Source organism: Salvelinus fontinalis, chromosome 37 (assembly GCF_029448725.1).
Source record: "Salvelinus fontinalis isolate EN_2023a chromosome 37, ASM2944872v1, whole genome shotgun sequence".
Classification (NCBI taxonomy): Eukaryota; Metazoa; Chordata; class Actinopteri; order Salmoniformes; family Salmonidae; genus Salvelinus; species Salvelinus fontinalis.
The window spans coordinates 18,266,465-18,293,579 of NC_074701.1; the positions used below are offsets into that span (position 1 = coordinate 18,266,465).

Consider the following 27,115-nt stretch of genomic DNA (forward strand, 5'->3'; position numbering starts at 1 on the left):
TCTCTGCAGATCCTCTCAAGCTCTGTCTGTTTGGATGGGGAGCGTTGCTGCACAGTATCCAAAGTAAAAGTATTAATATATTGACCTTTCATATATTAAGCAAACCAGACAGCTTGATTTTTTTACATGTGTTTTTATTTACGGTGAGCTGGGGGAACACTCCAACAAGCAGACATCGTTTACCAACAAAGCATTTGTGTTCAGAGGCATTAGGGATGACCAGGGATGTTCTCTTGATAAATTTGTGAATTGGACAATTTTTCTGTCCTGCATTCAGCATTCAAAATGTAACGTCCTTTTGTGAGTCAGGGAAAATGTATGGAGTAAAAAGTAAATTATTTTCTTAAGGTATGTGGTGGAATAAAAGATGTCAAATATAAACTACAGATGCCCAAAAAAAACTTTAAGTAGTATTTTGAAGGAGTTTTACTTAAGTACTTTACACCACTGTACATTGTATATGATTACATGGGGAATAAATGTCCAAAATTAAAATCACTTGGGTTATTTCCTGCGCATGTTTATTTTTTGCTCAGAAAACTTGGGTGGGCAATTTCGGCCCGCAGACCGCCCTTTGGGGAACGATGTCCTATGAGTTAAGCAAGGATCATATAATTCCATCCAGGTCACCAGTAAGGACCAGCCAATGAATTATACTTCTGAGGAAACATTCCATAACTGCAGGTGGCGGTAAATCACCAACCTTGGCTTTATACCTGTTCAAACACACTCTAGGTGGCATTGTGCACCCTTTCAGTTTGTTTGCCAACTCATAGAAGTATTAGAAGAAGAAAATGGACTTCTTCAAATGGAGATGGCCTCAATGGCGCTGTCTGTCCTCTCAGACACAATGATGTGATGTTTAAGTCTATGGCCTACCCTTGATTTAGCACTTGAACTCTCAGGCTAATAGGATGCACTTGGCGTAGTAAAGGTACTGGAACATTCTGTAAAATAGGAGAATGTTTGTTCTTGGGGAGAATGATAGAATTCCTTGTCGTTCACGATTTGCCCTCTTTCTCGCAGATCTTATCTGATATGCTCCTCTGAAGTCTAATGATTACCCTTTTTCCTGTGCCTTTTTGGTTGCATTTTAAATGTAAACGTAACTCACTGGGTTGATGCTGTTAAAAATATTCTCTGGGTGGCCCAGTCTCTTCTTGCGGCCTGCTGAAAGATGAGCGCTTCCTTCATCACGCTTAATCCTGATTTGGAATTCCAGACAGAACGGGCCTGTTACAACCCCTATTAGTCACTACCCTCGTGACTTTTTAATTCACTACGAGAAGGAGGGGGAAAATCCCTTTAGAGACAAGCGCAATGAATCATTTATTTTATTTTCTTCTCCAGGAGGGTGATGTGCAGCTTTTTGTAGATGACCTATCAATCGACTGGGGCTTTATATCATCATAAAACAGGCCGGCCGTGCCGCAGAATGAAAACAATAATGGGGAGCTATTTTTTACCATTCATCCTCCGTTCCATTTGGTTTTGACTTTATGTACGGAACCACACCCCTGACGTGCAAACAAGGACAAGTAGTCTGAGCCCTTGATTCTGTTTTAATCAGTGTGCACTTCATCTGGACTGGCATATCCTTTTTCCAAGGACAACCATTAGCACATATTTATGCATTCACATATGAAAATAGAAATGGTACCCCGTCCACTTATTTCTGGGAAAACTGGTGTCAGTTTCTCTCTCTCGCTTGAACTTGATAAATGAATAGTGATAGCTCTGTTTTTTTCTCTCTGTTTTCTAACGAGGGATGAGTTATGAGAGATTTATTTAATTCTGTGTTTGAGATGTAAACAATGGCCCTCTTTGCAGGTCATCCCATTATTTACTTGTCGTGATTGGTTGAGCGCGGCACATAGCACACCGAAGAACACAAGCCACATAGAAAATACCTAGTGTCAGTGAAAACACTCTGCTTTCTCCTCCTCCAGTGGAACACTGTGAAATGCTGAGTAGCTGTCCAGAGGACGAGCCCATGGCCCCGGGAGACGAGTGTCTGGACGCAGCCATCGATGAGTCCCTGCTTGAGACCAAACCCATCCAGTCGCCCCTGCAAGTGTTTGCAGGCATGGGTGGTCTGGCCCTGATCGCTGAGAGGCTGCCAATGCTCTACCCAGACGTCATCCAACAGGTTTGACCGCTTCCTATTCTAATAACTACATAACTAATACCAGCACCAGTAAAATACCACTTTCACAACTTGTGTAATTGGGGAGGTATTTAATTGTAGTCCTATAATGTTAAGCCCATTTTCTAGATATGTTTAGATATAGCTTATCATCTAGAGCTCAATACTTAAGAAATTCAAGCTGCCTTTGCTACATAGAAAGTCCAATGCAGATCTGAAGTTGCCAAAGTAGTGCCTTGTCTCTACTCTGGTTTCAGCCTACAGAGAGGCTTTGCAAGTCACTGTTTTCCATTCAGTCTAAATCCCTATTTGTCTCTTCTGGGCTCCCCCTGTGCTACATCATTCCTCCTAAATGAAAGTAAATTGATACTTTAAACGGTAATTGAGAGCACATAGCGACAAGGTGACTAGCTGGAATGGCTTCTGACAGCTGCCAGGTACTAAATCTGTTTTGTTATTTTCTCCCCCTTCCAAATTGTTGCAGCGAATTGAATTATTCAGGCAGTCTCCCAGAGCTACTGGTGGTTTGAAGCAGACGCCTCACGAGGGCTATCAAGTGAGATGATTTGTTTTGTACTTAGCATTGTGATGAAAATGAAGCATATACACGATTGGTCATTGATTGGTTGACCATATACCTCTCTCAACAGGATATTACATCATTCTGCATTAGTTTAACCCTTTGTGTCTCTGGATAGTGTTTTCTGAGCACGCTCTTAAGGCTGTGAATAATTGAGGTGTTCTGCTCTCATCCGGAGTGAGACTGTTAGCAAAGTAAACTTAAGGCATTGATGCAGGTGAGGCTTTTCTGTTTACCCGGTAGTGCAGGTGAGGCTTTTCTGTTTACCCAGTAGTGACCTTGTGTAGTGTTTTCTGACGGGTTAGCCAAACAGCCCAGGTCTGTGTCTTTCGTCCCGCTGGTGTTTAGCTGTTTACTTACAGCACATCCTGTTCCTGGAGATCCACTCTGGCTCTTAGTGCAGCTTGAATTGATTATATGGATCACAACTAAGCACAAAATAACTTTGTTTTTCTGAAGTGCTGCCGCTCCGATACTTGCCTTAATCTTAAGGACACTGGGCACAACCTGAAAAAACACTCACTGTAACAGGAGCCCAAAAGTTGAGGGCTGCTACAGTGCCTTCAGAAAGTGTTCACTCCCCTTGACTTTATCCACATAATGTTGTGTTACAGCCTGAATTTCACATTGATAACATTTAGACTGTTTGTCAATGCCTACACACAATACCCCATAATGTCAAAGTGGAATTGTTTTTATACATTTTTACAAATGTAATAAAAAAGGAAAAGCTGATATGTCTTGAGTCATTAAGTATTCAACCCCTTTGTTATTGCAAGACTAAATAAGTTTGGGAGTAAAAATGTGCTTAACAAGTCACATAAGTTGCATTGGCTCTGTGTGCGATAAGTGTGTACCATGATTTTTGTATGACTTCCTCATCTCTGTAACCCACACATACAATTATCTGTGAGGTCGCCCAGTCGAGCAGTGAATTATAAACACAGATTCAACCACAAAGACCAGGGAGGTTTTCAAAATAAACAATCAACGGAATGGAGCTAAGCACAGGCCAAACCTAGAGGAAAACCTGGTCAAGTCTGCATTCCACCATACACAGGGAGATTAATTCACCTTTCAGCAGGACAATAACCTAAAACAAGGCTAGATGTACACTGGAGTTGCTTATCAAGAAGGCAGTGAATGTTCCTGAGTGGCAGAGTTAGTTTGGACTTAAATCTACTTGAAAATCTATAGCAACTCCTGAAAAGGGTTGTCTAGCAATGATCAGCAACTAGTTTGACAGAGCTTGAAGAATGGGCAAATGTTGCACACTCCAGGTGTGGAAAGCTCTTGGAGATTGACCCAGAAAGTTTCACAGCTGTAATCACTGCCAAAGGTGCTTCTACAAAGTATTGATGTGTGTGAATACTTATGTAAATGAGATTCCTGTATTTCATTTTCCATCAGTTTGTAAACATTTCAAAAAACATGTTTTCGCTTTGTCATTATGGGGAATTGTGTTGAAAGAAAATCGAATCCATTTTGAAATCAGGCTGATTCACAACATTTGGAGTAAGTCAAGGGGTATGAGTACTTTCTGAAGGCACTGTTGGGTTTAATTTATGTTAAACTTGTAAATCAGTTGACCCTCTGCTATCCCATCAAGTAAGTGTTGAGTTAGGAGCTTTGTCCCCAGGGCACTATGCCCAGTCCCACAGCAGCTCTATCGATCTGAATAACAGTTCTCTAGTTCCATATACACCCTACTACCCTCAGTGCCCAAAGACATCACATGACATTGAGATCCCACCCGAGTCAGCTCGTCTGTCAGTGTTTTCCATGTGTTGTCCTCTAACCCCATTCTATCCCTGGCTCGTCCTGTGCAGGTGAGTGCTCCGGTGGTGCCCTCCACCACGCAGGAGAAGCCCAAGGACAGCGACCAGTTTGAGTGGGTCACCATCGAGCAGTCTGGCGAGCTCGTGTACGAGGCGCCAGAGACCATGGCCGCCGAGCCGCCACCCATCAACAAGTCGTCAGTGCAGACCATGTCGCCCATCCCCGCCCACTCGCTGGCGGCCTTCGGTCTGTTCCTGCGCCTGCCGGGCTACGCTGAGGTGCTGCTGAAGGAGAGGAAGCACGCCCAGTGTCTGCTCCGCCTGGTGCTGGGCGTCACAGACGATGGCGAGGGCAGTAAGTGACAAAACCTCTCACGCAGCTTCAGGCGTGGTCAGGAAAAACTCATGTCCCTATTTATTAAGGATTTAGAAGCATGTTCATATTTTGAAACACCAGGTCCTTAATATAGAAGGCTGCTGCATGGACAAACATTCTCAGCCCTACTAATAGCAGTTCACTTCTCCACCAATGCTCAGATTGACTTTGTCAGGCAGTTGATCTTGCCAAGTTGTGGACCAAGCAGATCGATAATGCCCATTATCAGAGTCCCTGAATACATAGCTGTCAGTGTCATAATATGGGCAATGCATGTAAATCGACTCTTCTAGAAGCACCTGGCCACGAGCAGGTAGAGATATAGAGGGAGAGAGATTTTAATCCCTCCATTTACAATTGAGGCACGTTTGTTCCCACTGGTGCAGATCTTCCCCTGCAGTCCTTGAGACCATATCTGTCTGCTGGCCCTGTGGATCATTTAGCCACAATACTCACACTGGCTTGTTTAATATTGACAAGTCCTACCCCCTCTCATACATTACAACTCCTATCCAGCCAACCTTTGCTCTCATTTGCCTTCATTATTGATGGCTATTTAGCTCCCCTCTCCTCTAGGGCCTGAAATAAACCATGTTGTCCTGCAACATTTTTTTTTCTTTAGTCCTTGAGTTAACGGCCCTTAATGATTTGAAGGAGAGCAGGCTGCCAGCTTGTTTAGTGACACTGGTCACACAGCACACTGTCAGACTGCCATTTAGTCAATCATCTTCTCTGATTGGCTGTATCTCTCCCCTTCCTTCCAGGTCATATCCTGCAGTCTCCGTCGGCAAATGTGCTGCCCACGCTGCCCTTCCACGTGCTGCGGGCCCTATTCAGCACCACACCTCTCACCACGGATGACGGCGTGCTGCTGCGCCGCATGGCCCTGGAAATAGGAGCCATCCACCTCATCCTGGCCTGCCTGTCAGCCCTCAGCCACCACGCACCCCGTGTCCCCAACACCAGCGGGAACTCTTCAGAGGTGAAGCCCAGACACTGACCGTGTCCAAAAGGCGCTCACATGCACATACACACTTCTGGGGACATGCATGTGTGCTTAATACTCGAAGTGCAGACAACGTCTTTTCAACGTCATGTGAATTTAAAATTGTAATACCTCCGGCATTTTTTAAGTCAAGTCTAGGGCTGTTCCGGTGACCATATTACTGCCACACCGGCGGTCACGGGTCATGAAGGCAGTCAAATTCCTTGTGACCGTTTAGTCACGGTAATTAGGCTTCTCCAAGCTCTGATGCGGCTGATGGTCATTAGTAGCCTACCAAACTTGCTAACTGCCTGGTACTCAGCACTCTATTGGGCCTCTAATCACTCTGACATCAATGCAAATGTAATCGAAAATCTAACCAAACACATGTTGCACAACATTTCATTAGGCTATGCAGTTGCGCGAGGAAACCAGGTGATGGCCTCTACTAAAAAGAGGAGCATTCCATCAGCTTTCTATAGGCTAGGCCTAATATATTTATTTCTCAACTTTCCTTATATTAAGCGCATTGCTTCTCTTTACAACAGGAGTATAGCCCACCTGGTTGGCATGAAAATTAACCACGGGGAAAAGCGTCCTCCATTCGCTATTTAAGTGCATAGATGACATGTTTTTTTTTTTGCTGCCCCTGTTTCGAGACAATTGCATGATAGTGGTCCATTCTAAATCAAATCAAATTTCGCACATTTATTATTTAGTATATGTAAATGGAAGACTAAATCAAGAATAGTCTGATGGGTGATAATAGACTATCACTTGTGAATGATATAGTATCACTTGTGAATGATGCCCAGCATAAGAAACTGCCTTTTTTTGTAGCCTAGCCCATGGACCGATGTTTTAATAAGATTTGTATCACATCTAAAGTGACCAAATAACTTCTTAAATTTAGGCACGTCAGTTAAGAACAAATTCTTATTTACAATGATGGCCTACCAAAAGGCAAAGGCCTCCTGCGGGGACAGGGACCTGGGATTACAAATAAATACTATATAAATATAGGCCAAAACACATCACAACAAGACAGACAACACAACACTACATAAAGAGAGACCTAAGACCACAACATAGCAAGGCAGCAACACATGACAACACATCATGGTAGCAACATAACTACATGGTAGCAACACAACATAGTAGCAGCACAAAACATGGTACAAACATTATTGGGCACAGACAACAGCACAAAGGGCAAGAAGGTAGAGACAACAAGAGGTTTAGAGCCTAACTGGCATACAAGCAGCTCGTGAGTTCCAAGTTTGGATAAGATCATTTTCACCATTAAAAATGCAGCTTTTATAATAGAAGCATTACATGCATAATCACATTTGCAGTCACTTTTGATAATAGCTTATAGCCTACTGCCATGTGCACATTGCTGACGAAATAGCCTTTATAGTTAATCAACATTTTAAGCTAAATGTTCTGATCTGTTGCATCAGCCACATTGTGGTTCTATTAATTTGGGATCTATTGCATCCCACAACTGTCTGACTGTTTGGAATATTTTGTACTATGGGGGATAGTAGATTGACATAGACTGCTGCTTTTGCTGTTATTCGACGTATTAAAATGTAATGTTCCAAAGGTCAGCATCAGTGGCTTGTAGACCATGAGATGTGTGGAAGCCAGGAGATGCTAAATGTGTTTGTTAATTAACGGTCAATAACTGTGAGACCGACTTTTATTTGCTTGACAATCACCGGCAACGAAATTTTGTGACCGCCACAGCCATAGTCGGGTCTTTTACTAAACTAATTTCACACACAGGCTTATAATAATAGATGTAGCCTAAACACAAGATTACATTGACAGTAGTCTAAATGGGTGACTATATTAGGAATTGTCTTGTGAATGAAGAGACGCAGCATGTGTAATTGACAAAAAAGCGACTTGAAAATCATCCTACAGATGTTCATGCATGTCAGATGTTTTGATTTATATAACGGAAAGAGGGGACACTCAAAGGTTTCTAAAACACCTACAGTCCCATTCAAAAGTTTGAACACACCTACTCATTCCAGGGTTTTTCTTTATTTGTACTTTTTTATACATTGTTGAATAATAGTGAAGACATCAAAACTATGAAATAACACATGGAATCATCTTGTAACCAAATAAGTGTTAAACAAATCAAAATATATTTTATATTTGAGGTTCTTTAAAGTAGCCAACCTTTGCCTAGATGACACATTTGCACACTCTTGGCATTCTTGTGGTGGTATTATTTATTTATAATTTCATATACTCTGATATAAACTGGGTAGTTCAAGCCCTGAATGCTGATTGGCTGAAAGCCAATCAGGGGTATGACAAAAGGGTATGACAAAATATTTATTTTTACTGTTCTAATTATGTTGGTAACCAGTTTATAGTAGCAATAAGGCACTTCTGGGGTTTGTGATATATTGCCAATTTACCATGGCTAAGGGCTGTGTCCAGGCACTCCGCGTTGTGGATGTGCGTTAGATTGTGGATGTGCGTTAGAACAGCCCTAACCGTGGTATATTGGCCATATACCACACCCCCTCGGGCCTTGTTGCTTAATTTGAATGTTGATTCCCCAAAGGTGAGGCATTGGCTCGAACTGGAATGCCTTGAGGCCCGGCCATTCTAGTGTTAATAGAGCAAGAATGTAAACACAGTTCAAACACACTCCTACTCGTATGTCACCAGATGTCGGTGGAAGTGTGTTTTGCCCATTGCGTTCTCTTGTGTGTTCATGATGGACCAAGACTAAGATAAATCTCTATTTGGGTTGGGTTGACAAAGCATTGTGTGACAAATGGTGTCAGCCTTGCCTAATGCTTTTGGCTTGACACGATAGGAGGTTCTCACTCTCCTTTTGTCTTTCACTCAGAGAGAGACGGGCGATGAGGATCAGTCATGTTATTAATTACTCTACCTGGCAGGGCCTTACTCAGGGCTCTTATGCATATCTCTACTGAGCCCTTGACAAATTGGGTAATTGTTTAGTGTGAATGATAAGAGGCAGGTCTGGCTTTGAAGAGAGACGTGTCCTTTGTATTTTTGCCAACTCCAGGCAGAAGGGGACATCATGAATAGGAATTGAATCATGCACTGTCTGACTGCCATGCCCATTAAATGGAGTGATTCTACTTCTATTGAGCTTTCTGCTTTGCTTCAACACTCACCTCCTGCTCGTTGCCTTTCAAAGTACTCTGTACCCGTCTCGGACCACTGCGACGCAAAGGAGATGACGATCAACTTGTATCAATCACAATAGGGATTTTGATCACTGGAAGCTCGACGCCACCAGCATCCAGCAATGCCACCACAAGGGTCCAAGCGCTATATATCATAGGCCTAAATCCAGCTAGACTGCTATAGATGTTACTTTATATAGCGGGCTAGGCTATTACAGTACTACAGCCCAGTGTTACTGTGTACCGTTTCAACACGTGCTCTCGCCCACAGACCCGTGTGGATTTAAGGAGTTGTCAGAGTTGAGGACAGATCTCGGGGGCCGATGGCTTGGGCGTGGGCCAAAGTCCTGTCACAGCGGTAATGGCTGTCCTTGAGGCGGCGGCCCAGGGGTGCTGCTTTTATGTGGCCAGAGACACGGGCTAGAGCGAGCGGGCGGGCGGTCAGTGTACTCACACACACATCCCTCTTTATCTGGGAAAGTGAGCCTCCCTGATTTGATGTTCCAGGGCTTAGTGATTAGTCTCCAACCTCTTATGACGAGAGCATAACTCCTCCCCCTTGTACCACTGGGAGAGAGTCAGGACTGGGCCCTGCTCCGGCTCAAACAGGACTGTCCTATACAAAACACACACTATGGCCATCTATTAAAATCCAGTGAACAATGAAGAAACTCACCAAAGGAATAAAAGACAAACAGGTCAAAATCCCAGCAGTCTCATCCCACCTACCATAAATTCAATGTAAATGCTGAATCATCTCCATTGCGCTCCAGTTGACTGATAGAGTTGACAGTGATCTCTGGTGGCAGAGGTGCATGTACATATACGCCACCTCCATTAGCCGGTAACATTCCCATAACGCTTGTGTGCACGTCGGGAGCGTTCCTGCGATGTTAAAGATGCGCTGGGAGAGTGCAGCGTTAGCCGCTTGTCAGTCAGCCACTGCCTCTCCCGTAGATCTTTATAGCACGCCCACGTCAAGCCTGATGATCGTCTAAGCAGAAAAGGTGCCGTCTCAAGAAACGTTATCCTCTCGTCTAACTCAGACATCCTTTCATATCCGTCTCTGTTCTCTTTATTCAATAATGCCCTCTGCTCCCTCCCTGTACCACAGGGAACTCTCGTTGCTCAAATATCATACGCACAGCACCAGGTCGACCTTTGTTTAGTCCGAGCTTATGCTCTTTCCCTCAGACTCCTCTGCCCTTTATTTGACATAATCTCCCTTTCAAACTGCTGGGCATGTGCTCTGAGCTGAACTAGAAGTGCCTCAAGTGTATAATGGCTGCGACAAGCAGGGCTGCATAGGAGTTGGGACTGTGGGTAGGCAGGCTAGTTATGTTTGTGATTTTTCTACTTGGAAAACCAGCATTGCGCTCTCATTCAACTTTTGATGTGAAGACTGACATTTTGAAAAGGGGAACAGTAATCTTATTCAATCCAAACGTGAAGCCCATGCTGCATTGACAATAACATTTTTAGTCTATTGATTTCATAAGCTTATGGAACGCTATTATCTTTAAGCCAGGCCTATGTTGTCATCACAATGGACCAGTAGACTACACTTTTACCCCCTGCTGATTTCCTGTGTGGTGCTGATCACCTCCACTCGTCTGTCTGGCCCCAGCCCACAGTGTCCAGTGGTCATGGAGGGGGCACCAGTGAGGAGCAGCAGCTGTACTGGGCGAAGGGCACTGGTTTCGGTACAGGCTCCACTGCCTCAGGCTGGGACGTGGAGCAGGCCCTCACCAAGCAGAGGCTGGAGGAGGAGCATGTCACCTGTCTGCTACAGGTAAGAGTCCTCTAGGCCTAGCTAGGTGTAGTACATCCTGATGATTTTCCCAAATGGCACAAAGTGTCACTTGGCTAACAATGGGAAGACCTATGCACTTTTACATAAGTCATTACTGTGTAGTTACCCCAGAGAAAGGCCTATATGTTTTGCTAAAATTGTGTGTGCTCCACTTATTCTCCCCCTCTCCGCCAGGTGCTGGCCAGCTACATCAACCCAGCAAACTGTGTGAGCCACGGAGAGGCCCCTACAGGGGAGAGCAGGGGCCACAACAGCAACGTCCTTCCCACAGTGCTGCAGGAGCTGCTCAGCCAGTCCTGCCTCATTCCAGCCATGTCCTCCTACCTACGCAACGACTCCGGTGAGTGAACCCTTCTTCTTTAGTCTTTATCTTGTAACTTTCCATGTAGGTTATGGTAACTCCCGTTAAGGATGGCTGTGCCTTTAACTGAAGGGGAAACTCGATGGCAAATTCCACAACAATCAATTTGACTGGTTGAACATATCAACATTGCTTATGAAGAAACATGCTGCCTTTTTCGTTCTATTTCAGTGCTGCATTTCTCAATGGCTTCTCCTGGTCTCAGACAATATAATGAACCTTTTATTGGAAAATAAAGATCAACCAGCTTTTGTTGTAGAGTAGAAATAAAAGACAGTGTGAGATGTTACGGGGAACGTAGTAAGCTATAGGATGAGGTGGTCATCTTATGCGCATTACTATATCCTTTCTGCTTCTAGGCTACCTGGTAAATTGCAGTGAGAGCTAGATGTGTGTGTGAGTTGATCATTTCTTGATGAGACAGCAGATGGAGCTGCAGTATCTTCCTCTGACATGGTGATAAGAAGACCAATATCTCAATATACAATACACATATTTATCATTCAAAAGAGCCCCGAAATTCCAAGGGATGTTTCAAGTGTTTGCTCAGTGAAGATTTACCAGCTGAATACATACATACGACACAGTGCGGTGTCCACTTACACCCTTGGCTCTCACCCCCTCCCTTCCACAAAGATGTACTTCAGTACTCTTTACCGATGATCTCTCTGTGCATATCACAGGACTTCATATCAGTCAGGAGAGGTCTTGAGTTACTGGGAGTACACATTCCTATAGTCCACCGCAGTCCACTAAATAATGGCACTGCTCGAACCCACAGCTTTAACATAACACTACTTTCAATATAAAAGGGTATATAAAAACAATCTATTCATTCTAAGAGGATATAATTATATAAAACAGTAAAGATATAAAACAGTAATATAAAGTCATTTACAATCTATCAATAGCTATTGCTTCTGTGGTGGTTGACGCTCTCCAAGCAATTTCAATTATCTGAATCCATGCTTTCAAAATACCCATCCACTTCTAATTCTGTCTTTTCATGCGACAGAACAAATACTGTCTAATTTGATTAGGTTACTTGTGACTTAGTTAGGTGGTAATTATTGTGTGGCAAATGGATTTGTTCTTTTGAAGATAGGATGCGTCCATTGCACGATATGAACTCATTCTCTAATCTATATTGAACTGTTTTATTTGATATTTTTGAATATACAACGGACGTCTTTGTTAAAGAATTTGTTCTGAGAACCCTTTATCTCTCGAGTATAGTTACAGAGAAGTTGAGTCAAGGTCATTCTTATTCCGAGCATGTACCATCATAATTCCACAGTACTGTTTGTGGGAAGTCAGTACTCGGTGATGTAATTGGGGTGTGATGGGCTTTCTGTGAAGGCATGATACGGTGGTAATCCGCGAAGGTAATCCCTAGTCCCCGGGGGCTGAGAGCAGACCCAGAGTTAACTGATCACCTGAGCTAGATGTTGGCTCGGTCCATTGCTCTGACTGGGTTTTCTTTCTCTTCAGCTCTGACCCTGGGGTTTCCAGAGGGGCATGCAGGCTTGTGTTCTTTCAGTTGGCTGATAACCTCAGTGAGGATTCATCCCAAACCCCTCTTAATAGGAGTGTTCAGTCCACCCAAACAAACCCCCACACGTTTAGTCTTTACACGGTCTGTGAGATAGTATAATTCATTTTCTCTCTTTTGGGGATAGTGGAATCTGTGGTTCTGTCCACATGTTGTGGGCATTTTAATGGATGCTAGTTTTTGTCCAGTCATTAATGAATAGAAACAGAAATGTTGCTCACGGACCTTCTGCTATTGCCAGGAATAAAATTGAAAGTTGGCACACTGCCAAGGAAATAAAAGAACCTTGAACAAACCTTTTCATTGTGTTGTTTCTACAAATACACTGCTTCTAACGACCCCATCACAGGATACATTAGTGTTCTATGGACAGATTATTGGCATGTTTGATTTCAGCAAGGTGCGTAGAGTCACCCCCCAAAATTCTTAAGCTTCTCAAGCTGTTTGTTCTGAACTAAAATTGGCAGGTAGGCCTATATCAACGTAGCTTCCATTCACAAGGACTTGCATTGTGTTGCATATCAGATGGTGGCAGCTCATAGCTCTGTGTGTATATAGCCGCAACTGCCTCTTTGTCCGACGCTGTTAGTGTGTGTGTATTCACAGGAGCGTGTGTGTGCTGGTGTGAATTTAAAGCGCCCCTGGTCTCATAATTAAATAACAACAGAAAAAGAGATGAGTATTGTAATTGGTCCTCATTATCTGGTAAATGTCTCAGACACGGTCACGCGTAGTGTGCAAACATGCAGCCGTGGCTGCCTGCTATTAAGTAAAAGTTTACTGCCTCCTTTTCATTGTCGCACTCCTTTCTCCTGTGTTGTAGTAATGGCAGGAGTTTTTGAAGTCCTCGGGCGGGCCTCCTAAGCGGCAGAGATTTGTATTATTCATCCGGATGGAAAAATGCATTCAGTGTAAATTTTAACAACTACCAGATATAAAGTATGTGGTAAAGATAATGGGCCTATATACTTTTTAAAAATAATATAGTCTGTGAGAACTAAAATCACAAATAAAAGCTAGACAGTCCGGGAGAATAGATCATTTAAAAAACAATGTATTTAACAGTATTGATTTTATTTTTGCACAAAATGACACAGCATTAGCCGTGGCAAATTGCATATAATTGTAGGAAATTAGCTTTAAAACTGCAACATTCTTTTAGCTCCATGGCAGAATATGTAGAATCACAGGGAATTTGCTTTTAAACTTAAACATTCTCTCAGCTGAAAAACTACAAAATTCTCTGATGCAAAAATGTAAAAAATGAAATGTATTGTCACTCACTGGATAGGTGCTTGGTAAGCACCTATCCAGTGAGTGGTACCATCACTCATTCATATATCTTTATGTACATATTCTTTATTTCTTTACACTTGTGTGTATAAGGTAGTAGTTGTGGAATTGTTAGGTTAGATTACTTGTTGGTTATTACTGCATTGTCGGAACTAGAAGCACAAGCATTTCGCTAGACTCGCATTAACATCTGCTAACCATGTGTATGTGACAATTAAAATTTGATTTGATTTAATGTACAACCAAGATAGTGGCCTCTAAAATGTTCTATCATATTCAGCTGCGTCCAGGCCACCTGCCAAACCAACAAACCTAAACTCATTTATGATAAAAAAAAATTAAAACTGAGTGATGAAACATTTGCCTTTTTAAAATGGACAAATCAATTGACACATTTTAACACCCAATTTAATTACAAATTGTGTTTTTAGTGATTAATCTACTGTGCAATATGGTCAGTTAAGTCGGTTTAGTGTGTGAGCGCTGATGGAAGCCAAGGGCTCATCTCACTCTGTTGTGTCGGCGCCAGCCCTCAGAGCCATGAGCTGTCAATAAATGTCAAGGGGCCCGCTGGTAATGAAAAAGTGGGAAGAGACCTAAGAGCACTCCTGCCGTGTCTCTTTTTTTAATAACGTGCTGTGCTGGGGAGTGGGGGAAGGGTGTGTTCCTATCAAAAAGCATTAAGAGCTAGGTAGGGGGCAAGCAGCCCTGGGAGGTGGGGGTGTGTGTGTGTGTGTGTGTGAGACAGAGGCAGACTTGGTATTCAGTAGGAGTGTTGCCCTGGTGACACGGGGATGATGTTCTACTCATAGGCCAGGATCAACTGTTATAAACCTCCATCTCATTCCTACATAATGCACTGCTTTCACTTTGTATACCATTTACCTTCAATGCCTTTGCATTTTTTTCCCTCCAGGATGCTCGTATAAACAGTCATGAAATTCCTTGGAATGTAGGCCTAGATCCTTGCCGCTTGGATTGTGGTGTTTTCGGAAAAGTGCAGATACCTTTGCATCATGAATGACACCAAACCCACACACATCAGTCTTAACCCACACACATCAGTTTTAAGATAAGACTACAGTCCAAACCCGTTGTCATACCATTCATCCAGTGTCGCTACATTAAAAGCCTTGTAACTAGCTTTGTTAAAGGGATACCATACTAGTTTACATTAAAAGCATCATTAAGGCTACTACACCACACTGCTGTCTTCATTCATCCTCTTCATCCTCAGTGTGATGCCTAATAGCCGCCGTGATGTATATCTTAGCCTAGCCTGCCCCTGCACTCCTAAGAGGCACCGGGCGGAAACCCTGTTGTGTCCCATTGTTTAGCGTGGCCCCTGTTCCCTCCCTCCCTCTAACCCTCAGTCCGACTACCCGCCTCAGGCCGCACTCATTCCTCCTGCTAATCTCCCAGCTCGGCCGCGCCGCTTGCGTATTGTTCCACATTACTCATCGGTGTCTTGGCAATCCTTTTGGGACGCATTACGCCACCGCCACGCACTCCATCACAGGAAGTTAAGCCATTAGTGAGAGGTAATACCTTTTAATGTCACTGCGAAACTCATTTATTTTAATTGAAAATGTCCTTTCTCCCCTGGCTCGCTCCCCTCCTACCCTCAAACATAACCCTTCTCCCCTGCACTTTACCATCCATCCTTGAGTATGCGTGTTGTGTGTTAGGGACAGCTTGTTCAACAGTATGCATGTAGTCAATGCTTTAAACAGCTTGTTAAATGGTAAGCATTTATTTTATATAACCTTTATTTAACTAGGCAAGGCAGTCAAGAACAAATTCTTATTTACAATGACGGCCAAACCCGGACGACGCTGGTCCAATTGTGCGCCGCCCTATGGGACTCCCAATCACGGCCAGATGTGATGCAGCCTGCATTCGAACCAGGTACTGCAGTGACGCCTCTTGCACTGGGATGCAATGCCTTAGACCACTGCGTGACTTGGGAGTTAATTATTTTTACAGATTTTTAAACAGTACGTACATTATCAAAAGTATGTGGACACTGCTTGTCGAACATCTCATTCCAAAATCATGGGCATTAATATGGAGTTGGTCCCCCCTTTGCTGCTATCAGCCTCCACTCTTCTGGGAAGCTTTTCACTAGATGTTGGAACATTTCTGCAGGGACTTAGTTCCATTCAGCCACAAGAGCATTAGTGAGATCGGGCACTGATGTTGGGCGATTAGGTCTGGCTCATAGTCGGGGTTCCAATTCATTCCAAACATGTTCGATAAGGTTGAGGTCAGGGCTCTGTGCAAGCCAGTCAAGTTCTTCCACACCGATCTCGACAAACCATTTCTGTATGAACCTCGCTTTGTGCACAGGGTCATTGTCATGCTGAAACTGGAAAGGACCTTCCCCAAACTGTTGCCACAAAGTTGGAAGCACAGAATCGTCTAGAATGTCATTGTATGCTGTAGCCTTAAAATCTCCCTTCACTGGAACTAAGGGGCCTAGCCCGAACCATGAAAAACAGTTCCAGAGCGTTATTCCTTCTCCACCAAACTTTACATTAGGCACTATGCATTCGAGCAGGTAGTGTTGTTTTGGCCTCCGCCAAACCCAGATTCGTCCGTCGGACTGACAGATGGTGAAGCGTGATTCGTCACTCTAGAGAACGCTTTTTTCCACTGCTCCAGACTCCAATGTCGGCGAGCTTTACACCATTCCAGCCAACGTTTGGCATTGCGCATGGTGATCTTAGGCTTGTGTGCAGCTGCTCAGCCATGGAAACCCATTTCATGAAGCTCTCGGAGAACAGTTCTTGTGCTGACTTTTCTTCCAGAGGCAGTTTGGTACTCTGTAGTGAGTGTTGCAACCAAGAACAGACGATTTTTACGCGCTTCAGCTCCCGACGGTCCTTTTCTGTGAGCATGTGTGGCCAACCACTTCACGGCTGAGCCGTTGTTGCTCCTAGACATTTCCACTTCACAATAACAGCACTTACAGTTGACCAGGGCAGCTCAAGCAGAGCAGAAATTTGACGAAGTGATTTGTTGGAAAGCTGGCATTCAATGACGGTGCCATGTTGAAAGTTACTGAGCTCTTCAGTAAGGCCATTCTACTGTCAGTGTGTAGTCTGATTACAGAACGCGTTTGGTTTTGTAACGTGTTGTGTTTTCCAACAATGTGATTTGTTCACTTCTTGTCTAGTTACTTAGGCTGTATTACTAGCTGCTTTATTCATCTTGTATGTCCTTGTCCATATTGATTCAGACACGATGTGCACATTCACGCGCGCACACACACACACACACACACCACATTCAGGTAGGTGAAACTGACAATTAAAATGTTGTGATGTGCGTTCCAGATGGTAGGTGACACATCTGAAACCGAGCAGATCTGACCCACACTCAACCTTTCTCGTTAGAATGCAGAAAACACATGCTAGTGGAGGTTAAATTATTTCCCCCATGTTGCGTGTGACTGGGAACATGCCACCCTGACCTTTTTGTGATATTTGAAGAAGCTCAGAATCCTAATAAAGCAAACTCATGGAACATGCTCTAAGCATGAAGACATGATGTACTTCACCATATTATGTCTCTTACTGGCATCTATGCATTGTATCTCACATAAGCACATGTTTTTGCTTATGCCTACATTCTCCCACAGAATCCGTCATAGATGAGGCTTGAGTCTAATTCATATATTCTCATTTTATTGTAAAAATGTTCCCTATTGCACAGTACATCTAGAGTTTAGTTTATTCATGTGTTTATAAAAGCTTAGATTTTTATACTGAAACTGGATCACTGACACTACCCTGAAATCAACATGAACAAATAGCCTACAGCAAAATAACCAAACAGAATGTGGAAAGAGAGAGAAGATTAAGTCTGGCCTTATGTATTAGTAAATGCGGAATGGAGCTTTTTGCCAGTGCCCACAAGTTACTTTCCACCCCTGCGGATGATTTAATCACCACAGCAGACTCTCCTTTTTATAAAAAATATCTCTCTCTCCACTTGCCTTTTTATTGCAGATCTCCAGGTGGTCAATTTGAATTTAAATGTGTAATTGTCATTTCCACTCCTTCTGCTCTCTTTGCAGATCAGTTATTGTTTAGACAAAATAGACAGAGATGGGTTTTCTCTCTGTTGTGATGTCTCATATCATGAGAAGCGGTGACTAACACTTTGTGTGTAGCCTATCTGACGGCAAGCAGCACAGTAGATTACAGCGCCACGCCATGCCCCTGAAACCATCCGGACCAGTGACGTCAATATCCCTTTGTCTGTTTTTTTAAATTCCACTTGACAATGGAGATTGGTCGGTAACACTGTCCGTTTCCCTCATTCTAATGAGTCCAAGGTGAAGTTAGTTCCCCCCAGGCTGTGCTGGCCTGCAGCCCAACCCTGTCTATCGCACCCTCCTGGATCCAGCACAGCCATGGTCCCGATGTGTCCACCAGCTCACTATTATCTCTCTGCTTCATGGCTGTGAGACGCCACCTCCCACGGAACTGTCCACCCTCAATCTCTGTGAGAGGAAACTGCTCCCCCTCCTTCTATTTTAACATCTTGTCGTTTGCACCTTTTTTATAACTAATACCTAGTTAGAGGGAGGAGGAGCGTGGCATGTAAAATCCAGTATACGTTTGTTGGGGTTAGATGGAAGCTTGCTTTGTGACTTGTCGTTTGGGGGATCACTCCCACTCTGGCTTGGCTCACACAACGGTGTAGATGTAAACAAAGACAATGACGAAGAGGTTAAGGAAGGTGCCAACGATTCCCAGCAGGGCCAAGATGGACTCCTCCTGCTCCTCCTTGCTCTCTAGCGCCCGCACCTCCTCAATAGTAATGACCGTTGGGCCCATGGCCATGACGCTCGCCCAACCTGGCAAGGGTGCTGCTGGCACTTATCTGCAGAGGGGGAGAGAGAGACAGAGGCAGCCCACCTGACACGGAGGCACATACAGAGAAATGAACATTAGATAAGAGAAACAGAACACAAGCCCACAATCCGGAGTGAACACAGACAATGGGAATGAATTTAGATGTTGCAGTTTAATGCTGCACTGCTATGATGCATCCAACTCCCCTCCCCACTAGTCCTCTCCTACATGTGCTTTATATGACACCCTGGGGAAAACTGAACCAAAAAGCCCTCGGCTAGCCTAGCCAACAGAATCCTCAAGAAGAAATCAATGGTGATCGAACCAAACAATAGACATGCACAGCACAATGGAGATTTAACTGCAAATGCCACTGTTTATTACCTGCCGTAGCTGTTGCTGTGCCCACCGCAATAGATTCCTAATATTCGGCATCCCTTACGGTCTATCCGCATTGAAAATGTTTAACCTCCGCAAATGTTCAGTAACATTGGAGCATGATTTTAATGAGCCCCTTTACATCCACCCTCTTTTTCCCCGAAGGCGGTTCATGATTCTCCCCACCCCTCCGTCTAAGTAGATTTCCTGAGCATGATGTCCCTACTGAGCAGTCTGAAGGGAGAGGACAGGGGCTCTGGCTAGTGCCAGCCCTCCAGGGAAACCTACAAGCAGGTAAACCATGCCACATCCAGCCAGTGCTGAGAGGCAGGCAGCACAGAGCATACAGCCAAAACATCACCAGCGTCAACAATAAGCAGCCCCCTCTGAAACAGGCAGATCCTACCATATTTCAGAAAAGAGACAGAATTCAAAGAGGAGAGATGAGAGGGGTGAAAAAGGTGTCTTACCCTAAGGCATGTGAGGAGCTGGGTGACATCCAGCATGCTTTTGGGTCCTCAGCGGAGAAGCATGGCCACACACAGGAGCCTGCATTTGGGGGGGACGGGGGTAGGCTGGCTGCGTAGCCACGCTCCCAGCGTCACAGATAGAGGAATATATGGTAAGGAAAAGGAGATCCGGGCTCCAAACTGCGTCTTGGTGCGCAGCACTGTACGCAGACACTGCTCTCTGTGAAAACCACCCCCTTCTTGCCCGGATTAATTCTCCTGTCCTCTGCGCCACCCCCTTGGTTAAACACTGCCTTGGTTTTGGTTGCGGTATTGTCTCCTTTTTGCTTTTGTTATTTTATTCCTCAGGTCTCCACCACCAAAGCTGAAGCACTAGGGGCTTCTTACGCTCCCCCTCCCCACTACTCTCCCCATCCTACCGCCCCACTCTCCAATTCCACCACAGCCCCCCTCTTCCTCCTTGGCTCTTGTTGGCTCTTTGACCCTCTTAGCAGCTCAAAGAGAGAGCCCCAGTCTCTGTGACAAATGTACACGCCCCCACCCCTTCTCTCCTCTCCTTGCGTCCTTCCTTGCTTCCGTCTTTCTGGAGCAGAGCAATTAGTGCCTTTCAGAGGCGCCTCTCTCTCGCCTGCCGCTGAAACCCGGAGCTACAGCCGCGCATGGTTACTCTGGAGCCGCTAGTGCTTGCAGCAACTACTACCGCGCCTCCAGTCCGCTGTAGAACAATCGACTGATACTACAGACAGCCCACGCCACAGCAAGTGTTATTCCAAAGAGCCAGTAAAATCCCAGAGAGCTGTTTGTGAACAACCGGAGAGCTGGAAAGCCGGAGTGCTGCTGCGTAGCTGTTGCTGTGTGGGTCTGCAGCTGGTGGCAGCTGTGTTGTGGCGGGTCCCCTGTGCAAGACGTGCCGTGGGAGAGCCGTGCATTGCATAACCAAGCAGAGGAAAAGAGGCCAGGTCCTGGTGGCTGTGGCGGCAGGAGTGAGGGAGGGAGGGAGGGAGAGAAGGGAGGAGGGACGCTTTCTGCCATCTCCTCCTCTTCCGCTGTGGGGGCTGGTTGAGCACCAAACAGAAAAAAAGAAGGGAGCGAGAGTAAATTGGGGACGGGGGGGTGAAGTGACCCCTTCCTCAACGCTGCACGGTGGCAGAACGTCTCCCTTTGTCAAGCATAGTTCGACTGTCATACCTGCGAAGGGAGAGAGGAGGGGGAGGAAAGGAATAGGTGGCTAAGAGATGAAAGGCTGTAGAAAGATGTCGGGCCTTTGCGACATTTCAGAATGTCGCAATGTCGGGCCAACATTTGCGACATTTCAGAAAAGTCTGTGCACGTAAAAAAATGTTCAGTCTTATAAACTTGGTGCGAGCCATACATGCACCTTTCCTGTTATAAATCAGACCTGTCGCAAAATTGTGCGAGCGCTAACAAGCATTAAAACGCCGCCTGAAAAATGCCTTCCATTAACCATGGTGACAATAACGCTTTTGTTTGCTGTATAATTTGGAACTATGGTCGTTAGGCCATGACAGTTTCTGAAAGAGCGATGGCAGTTCATCACATTTCTGTGGAGGTGTGGGCAGAATGTTTTTTATATTTTGCAGTGACTTTTTCGAACTCAACATGCATGCTGCCTATAGTGAGTGTCTGCCAACACATTCTGCAAAATTGATTGTATATGTATTTACTCAGTGGGTTGAATACTTATCTAATCAAGATATATTTGTAACATTTGTAAAAAAATATATATATATATATATTTTGTGTAGATCGTTGACATTTTTTTTTATTTTCAATCCATTTTAATCCCACTTTGTAACAAAACAAAATGTGGAAAAAGTCAAGGGGTGTGAATACTTTCTGTAGGCACTGTGTGACTGCTAGGGCCGGGCAATTAAGTTATAACTACCACAGTCATATAGGCTACCCTTGAAAGTACCTCGGCTATGGCATGTTTGTCTGTAAAGGTACACTACGTCTTTTTAACACTAAAACAGCCTGGTCTTTCAGCCTAGCATATTTTAAGCTTATTATGTTACTAGTCTTTGCTTAGTATCCAGAGCAATGCTGCCCCGCAAGTGGTCATGTGCTGAACACATTGACAGCGGGGAAGTTCTTGGAAGAAGTGATTTTTCAAAATCGAGCATCACCTCTTGAATTTAGTTATTTGACAAAGGTAAGTGTCATAGAATCAAATGTAGAATATGCTCTTTCTGATACTATATACACTGAACATTCATATAAACTGAACATGTAAGGTGTTGTTTCAAGAGCTGAAATAAAAGCTCACAGAATTAGTCCTTACGCACAAAAAAAACGTTTTATAATATCTTGCTCACAAATTTGTTTTCATCCCTGTTAGTGAGCATTTCCCCTTTGTCATCCAACTGACAGGTGTGGCATATCAAGAAGCTGATTAAACAGCATGATCAGACCCAGGTGCACCTTGTGCTGGGGACAATAACAGCCACTCTAAAATGAGCAGTTTTGTCACCCAACACAATGTCACAGATATCTTCAGTTTTTAGGGAGTGTGCAATTGGCATGGTGACTGCAGGAATGTAAACCAGAGCTCTTGCCAGATAATTTAACGTTAATTTTTCTACCATAAGCCACCTCCAACATCATTTTAGAGAATTTGGTAGTACGTCCAACCGGCCTCACAATTGCAGACCACGTGTAACCACGCCAGCCCAGGACCTCCACATCTGGTTTCTTCACCTGCAGGATCAACTGAGACCAGCCACCTGGACAGCTGATGAAACCGTGGGTTTGCACAACCAAAGAATTTCTGCACAAACTTTCATAAACCCTCTCAGGGAAGCTCATCTGCACGCTCGTCGTCTTCATCAGGGTCTTGACCTGACTGCAGTTTGGCAGTCGTAACCGACTTCAGTGGAAAAATGCTCACCTTCGAGGCCACTGACACGCTGAAGAAGTGTGCTCTCCTCGGTTGAATCCTGGTGTCAACTGTACGAGGCAGATGTCAGACGCCCACACAACGCCATACACGGCGAGTGGTTTGCTGACATCAACGTTGTGAACAAAGTGCCCCGTGGTGCTATGGTATGGGCAGGTATAAGCTACGGACAACAAACACAATTGCCTTCTGTCGATGGCTGTTTGAAAGCACAGATCCTGAGGCCCATTGACGTGCCATTCATCCGCCGCCATCACCTCATGTTTCAGCATGCTAATGCACAGCCCCATGTCGCAAGGATCTGTACACAATTCCTGGAAGCTGAAAATATCCCAGTTTATACTCACCAGACATGTCACCCATTGAGCATGTTTGGGATGCTCTGGATCGACGCGTACGACAGCGCGTGCCAGTTCCCGCCAATATCCAGCAACTTCGCACAGCCATTGAAGAGGAGTGGGACAACATTCCACAGTCCACAATCAGCAGCCTGATCAACTCAATGTGAAGGAGAAGTCACGCTGCATGAGGCAAATGGTGGTCACACCAGATACTGACTGGTTTTCTGATCCACTTTTTAAGTTATTTTTGAACAACCGATGCATATCTATTCCCGTTAATGTGAAATCCATAGATTAGGGCCTAATGAATTTATTTCAATTGACTGATTTCCTTGTGAACTTTAACTCAGTCAAATCTTTGAAATTGTTGCATGTTGTGTTTATTTTTGTTCAGGATTACATGTCTTTTCAGGGGGGGAAATGAACCGTTAGCAACCCAATTAGAGACTACCAGTGTTTTCGGGTACTTCAAATCACATACAGAATGATTTGATTGAATCAGTCGGTGAAGTCATATAAAACCACATTAAACAGGATATCTATGGCTGTGCTTCTACACCTGCATTTCTTGCTGTTTGGGGTTTTAGGCTGGGTTTCTGTACAGCACTTTGAGATATCAGCTGATGTAAGAAGGGCTTTATGAATACATTTGATTTGATATGTGCTCCACCGTTTGTTGCTGTTAAAGTTGATGAGTCGACAGCTGTTACCAACAACTCTCATCCCTTGCCATCATATCGAGACTGAGTCGAGACAGACTTTTTTAAAACAGAAGGATCGGCCCCTTCATGGCTTGACCTTGGCCCCAGGTCAGCGCTGCGGTTACAAGCCTGTTTGGAATGTGGTCTTAGCAAGCCATGTCGGTCCACTACTTACATAAAGGATTTCTCTGCTTTGCAAACAGATCGTACCGCTAGTGTAACGTACATGTACGCTTGCACAGTTTTAGCAGCACAGCACTCTGCTCTACTTTACATAGGGCACATTCCAGTGCTCCTCAGAAACCTGGTCCACAGAGAGCTCAGTAATGGGATTGTGATGGGGGTTGGCAAGAACACCACTAGATACAGCTGCTCCATAACTTCCTTTTTCCCCCTAGGAAGAAGGGAGACCTGGTTAGGTTGGCACTGGTGACTCGGTGCCCCAACCGTTACCCATCCAGCTGCCCTCTCATAGGGCACTGCGGCAGAGACGGGAGGAAGGGGGTGATAGACCCCACCCACGCTCCCTCGCCACAATCCACTCCCAGGGACGACTCAATACTAACCTGGTTAACGTCACTTCACTTGATTTTATGCCCATTAACGGTAAACGTAGTGCATGGAAGGTTTTATGAAGACCTATGAATGTCATATCCTGTTCTCTCAGCAGTTTTGTTGTGGCAGCAGGGAATTTCTAACTGTCATTACCTAGGCATTACTGAGCTTGCACCAGCGCGCAGTATTGATTGGTCGTGCTGTTTGCAGCAATGTTGAAATTGCTACCTGATCTGAATAGCTCAACTGAGGCTTACATTTGAGTGGATTAATGCATGCTACATTGGCTTACATCTTGTTGTATGAACCAGTTAATTTATTGTTTGCCTTTATTGGCACCAGATCACTGAACACTGATAGCCCCACTCCTAAATTTCTAATAACCTGAACCCTTATCGTTCAGTGTCCACTTTCGAGCCAATGGTAGAACTCTCCTCAGCCCTGGCTTCCTGGCTTTGCGGCGATTGTTTAACCAGCTTCAGTGGATGAGAGGAATGCCTCAAACAGTGATGAATGGATGAACACCTCACTGATCATTAGGGTCCACATATACCAATCACTCTAATGCTGGGAAATTACAAGACAATTAATGGCAATTATCAGCAGGGGAAATTCTACAGCATCAGCCTCTATGGTTCCCAGGCAACCCATTTGAAATTACTCCAATCCCATGAGTCAAATTACAACTGTGGTAAAATGATTAGGATCCCTGGGGTTTTGTTCCACCCAGAGGAACGACGTGTTCTCAAGGGGACTGGGGAGGCTTTTTTACGGTTCAGAATTTTGGCTTTATTAGAAACAAACAACTTAACTTGATTATGGCTTTTTGTCTCCATTGAATTTATCCCTAAAATGTATCCACCATCCCAAATTGTTTCATTCCATGGTATAGATATGCCTACTTGACAAACAAGAAACCAATATTCTCACGCTAACCACTTCTATTGATGTTGCTGAAGCTTAAAAAGTTTCAGAAACTTGCTTAGTTCAAAAATGTTCTCAAGATTAAAGAATCAATTCAAAGCAGCAGATCAGCTAGCCGTTAGGCCCCTCTCCCTGGCAGATCTCATGGTTGGTATTCCTCTTCACTTCCCTTTGTTTGACATTTGCTCATCCTCTCATCTCTCCTGTGTTGTGCCCTGCCTGTCAGTCTCAGTCCACTCTGGCACTCTCTCCCCCGCCGTCTCCCTAAGTGTCCAGAGCTGAGGGATCTCCTGGGCTCTGACGCAGCCCGCCTCAACCAGCCCAGAGAAAACACACTTTCTTTTCTCATCAGGCCTGCCACCATGCGCATCGCTGATCCCTCCCCATGGACGGAAGACAGATTGGGAAAATAAGAGGGAGAGCGTCAAACAGATTGGGAGAGAGGAAAAGAAAATTGGGATAAATATCCAAAATTATATTTTTTAAACGTCAATGCGCTGAAAGCACAGGTTTTGACTTACTTGGCCTCTGGCGGACAGAATGCTACTACACCAGAGTTATTCACCAACAACAATCTGTTTACTTTAGTTTTCACTTTTTCCCAGCATAACAAGGTTTTTCTCCGGCTCATGTTTTTCTGACGTGCCATGGCGCGGGTACCCCATTTTCACCCCTGTACACTAATTTACATCACAGGGGTGTCCTTTTCTTTACAGGTGCCCTTTTTAAATCCCTCTTTTCACTGTGTGGAGGCGGGGATCCCGCCTACTCCCCTCACTATGAAATACCAAGCGTCAGTCCTGGACTTGTCAGCTCTAATTACAGGGAGAACTCCTGCTCCTCTACAGGGATAGCAGGGCTCTAAATTGGAACGATAGTAATGCAGGAGGTAGTAGGCAATGTGATTTTTGGGTTAATTAAAATGGAGGGGCTGAGAAATATGACAGGGGTCCGAATGTCTTATTTTTAATTTTATTTTTAAAGACCGTTTCTTCAACCACCCAAATGCCACTGTGGTCGTGTTAGAGTTCACAAAGTTTACACAGCTCAAGGATAGCTGGCTTATTGTAGAGTACTGTATGGTCTTGGGAACTAAAGAGACATATGACCTCACTAATTACAGTTAGCCAACAGTCTTACTGTTGATGGTTGGATTTGAAGTTTATTACCAGCTCACAAGGCTTTACCAATTTTGGGGATTAATATCTGTGGAAGCCAAAAAGAAATGAAGTACCACTAAATATGACTATATATTATAGAATTGAGTAGAGATTACCATACTAATGATGATGATAATGAATAATAGTGGTGAAAAATGGCATGAGAATAATGGGACTTTTGGGACCCAGGGTGAATAAGTTTTCCATACCCTCGCACCATTTGAAGCTTTTATTGCTTCTCCGAACATATGAAAATGATGCCCCTCTGGGTCGAGACATTACCACAATCAAATGGTTGCATAAGCAGGTTCTCTGGGCTATCTGTACACTGATGTTTGGGAAAGGTCTATTTTTCCTCTACTATATGAGAAATGTAAGTCATTACCAACTGATTTTGCCATGTCAGCAGCATTTCTGCACGCAGTAGGGCCCACTTATTTGGGACTGGTAATTGCTTTGAATAATTTCTCACTAGTTCCTGGTCCAACTTATTTCAAGCAGAATGGCATCAATTAATATGGCCCTTATATTATGCTGTAGTTTGCATGCTAGACAGCTTTTGGATGATAGAAATAAATAGAACAGCTGATAAAGACCTATTGTCTGGTAGAAGAAGAAAAATTCCCATTGCAAAATAACGTTTTTTAACCTATTAATTGATGGAAATATCAGTCAATGTAAATACATTTGACTGGTCATGTTTATCGGTCTATAGGTTAATTTGCATAATTT

General features: G+C 44.2%; 1 protein-coding gene and 1 long non-coding RNA gene across 21 annotated transcripts in view; one reads left to right on the top strand and one right to left on the bottom strand.

Moving 5' to 3' along the window:
* Positions 1-27,115, top strand: part of birc6 (baculoviral IAP repeat containing 6) — a 154,206-nt gene that overhangs the window by 71,275 nt on the left and 55,816 nt on the right. For 14 of the 20 annotated variants that reach the window (XM_055902246.1, XM_055902249.1, XM_055902247.1 and 11 more), the window contains 6 exons: positions 1,950-2,149; positions 2,631-2,702; positions 4,556-4,859; positions 5,645-5,862; positions 10,681-10,845; positions 11,041-11,206. In XM_055902246.1, coding sequence (XP_055758221.1) covers positions 1,950-2,149; positions 2,631-2,702; positions 4,556-4,859; positions 5,645-5,862; positions 10,681-10,845; positions 11,041-11,206 — 1,125 coding nt within the window. The remainder of the gene's footprint in view (positions 1-1,949; positions 2,150-2,630; positions 2,703-4,555; positions 4,860-5,644; positions 5,863-10,680; positions 10,846-11,040; positions 11,207-27,115) is intronic. The other 6 variants (XM_055902251.1, XM_055902252.1, XM_055902264.1 and 3 more) reach the window with 1 other exon arrangement.
* LOC129836296 (uncharacterized) lies at positions 17,745-20,939 on the bottom strand. The gene is made up of 2 exons (XR_008756641.1): positions 19,786-20,939; positions 17,745-19,000 (listed from the first exon to the last, which is right to left on the bottom strand). It is a non-coding gene; the product is annotated as an uncharacterized LOC129836296 (long non-coding RNA).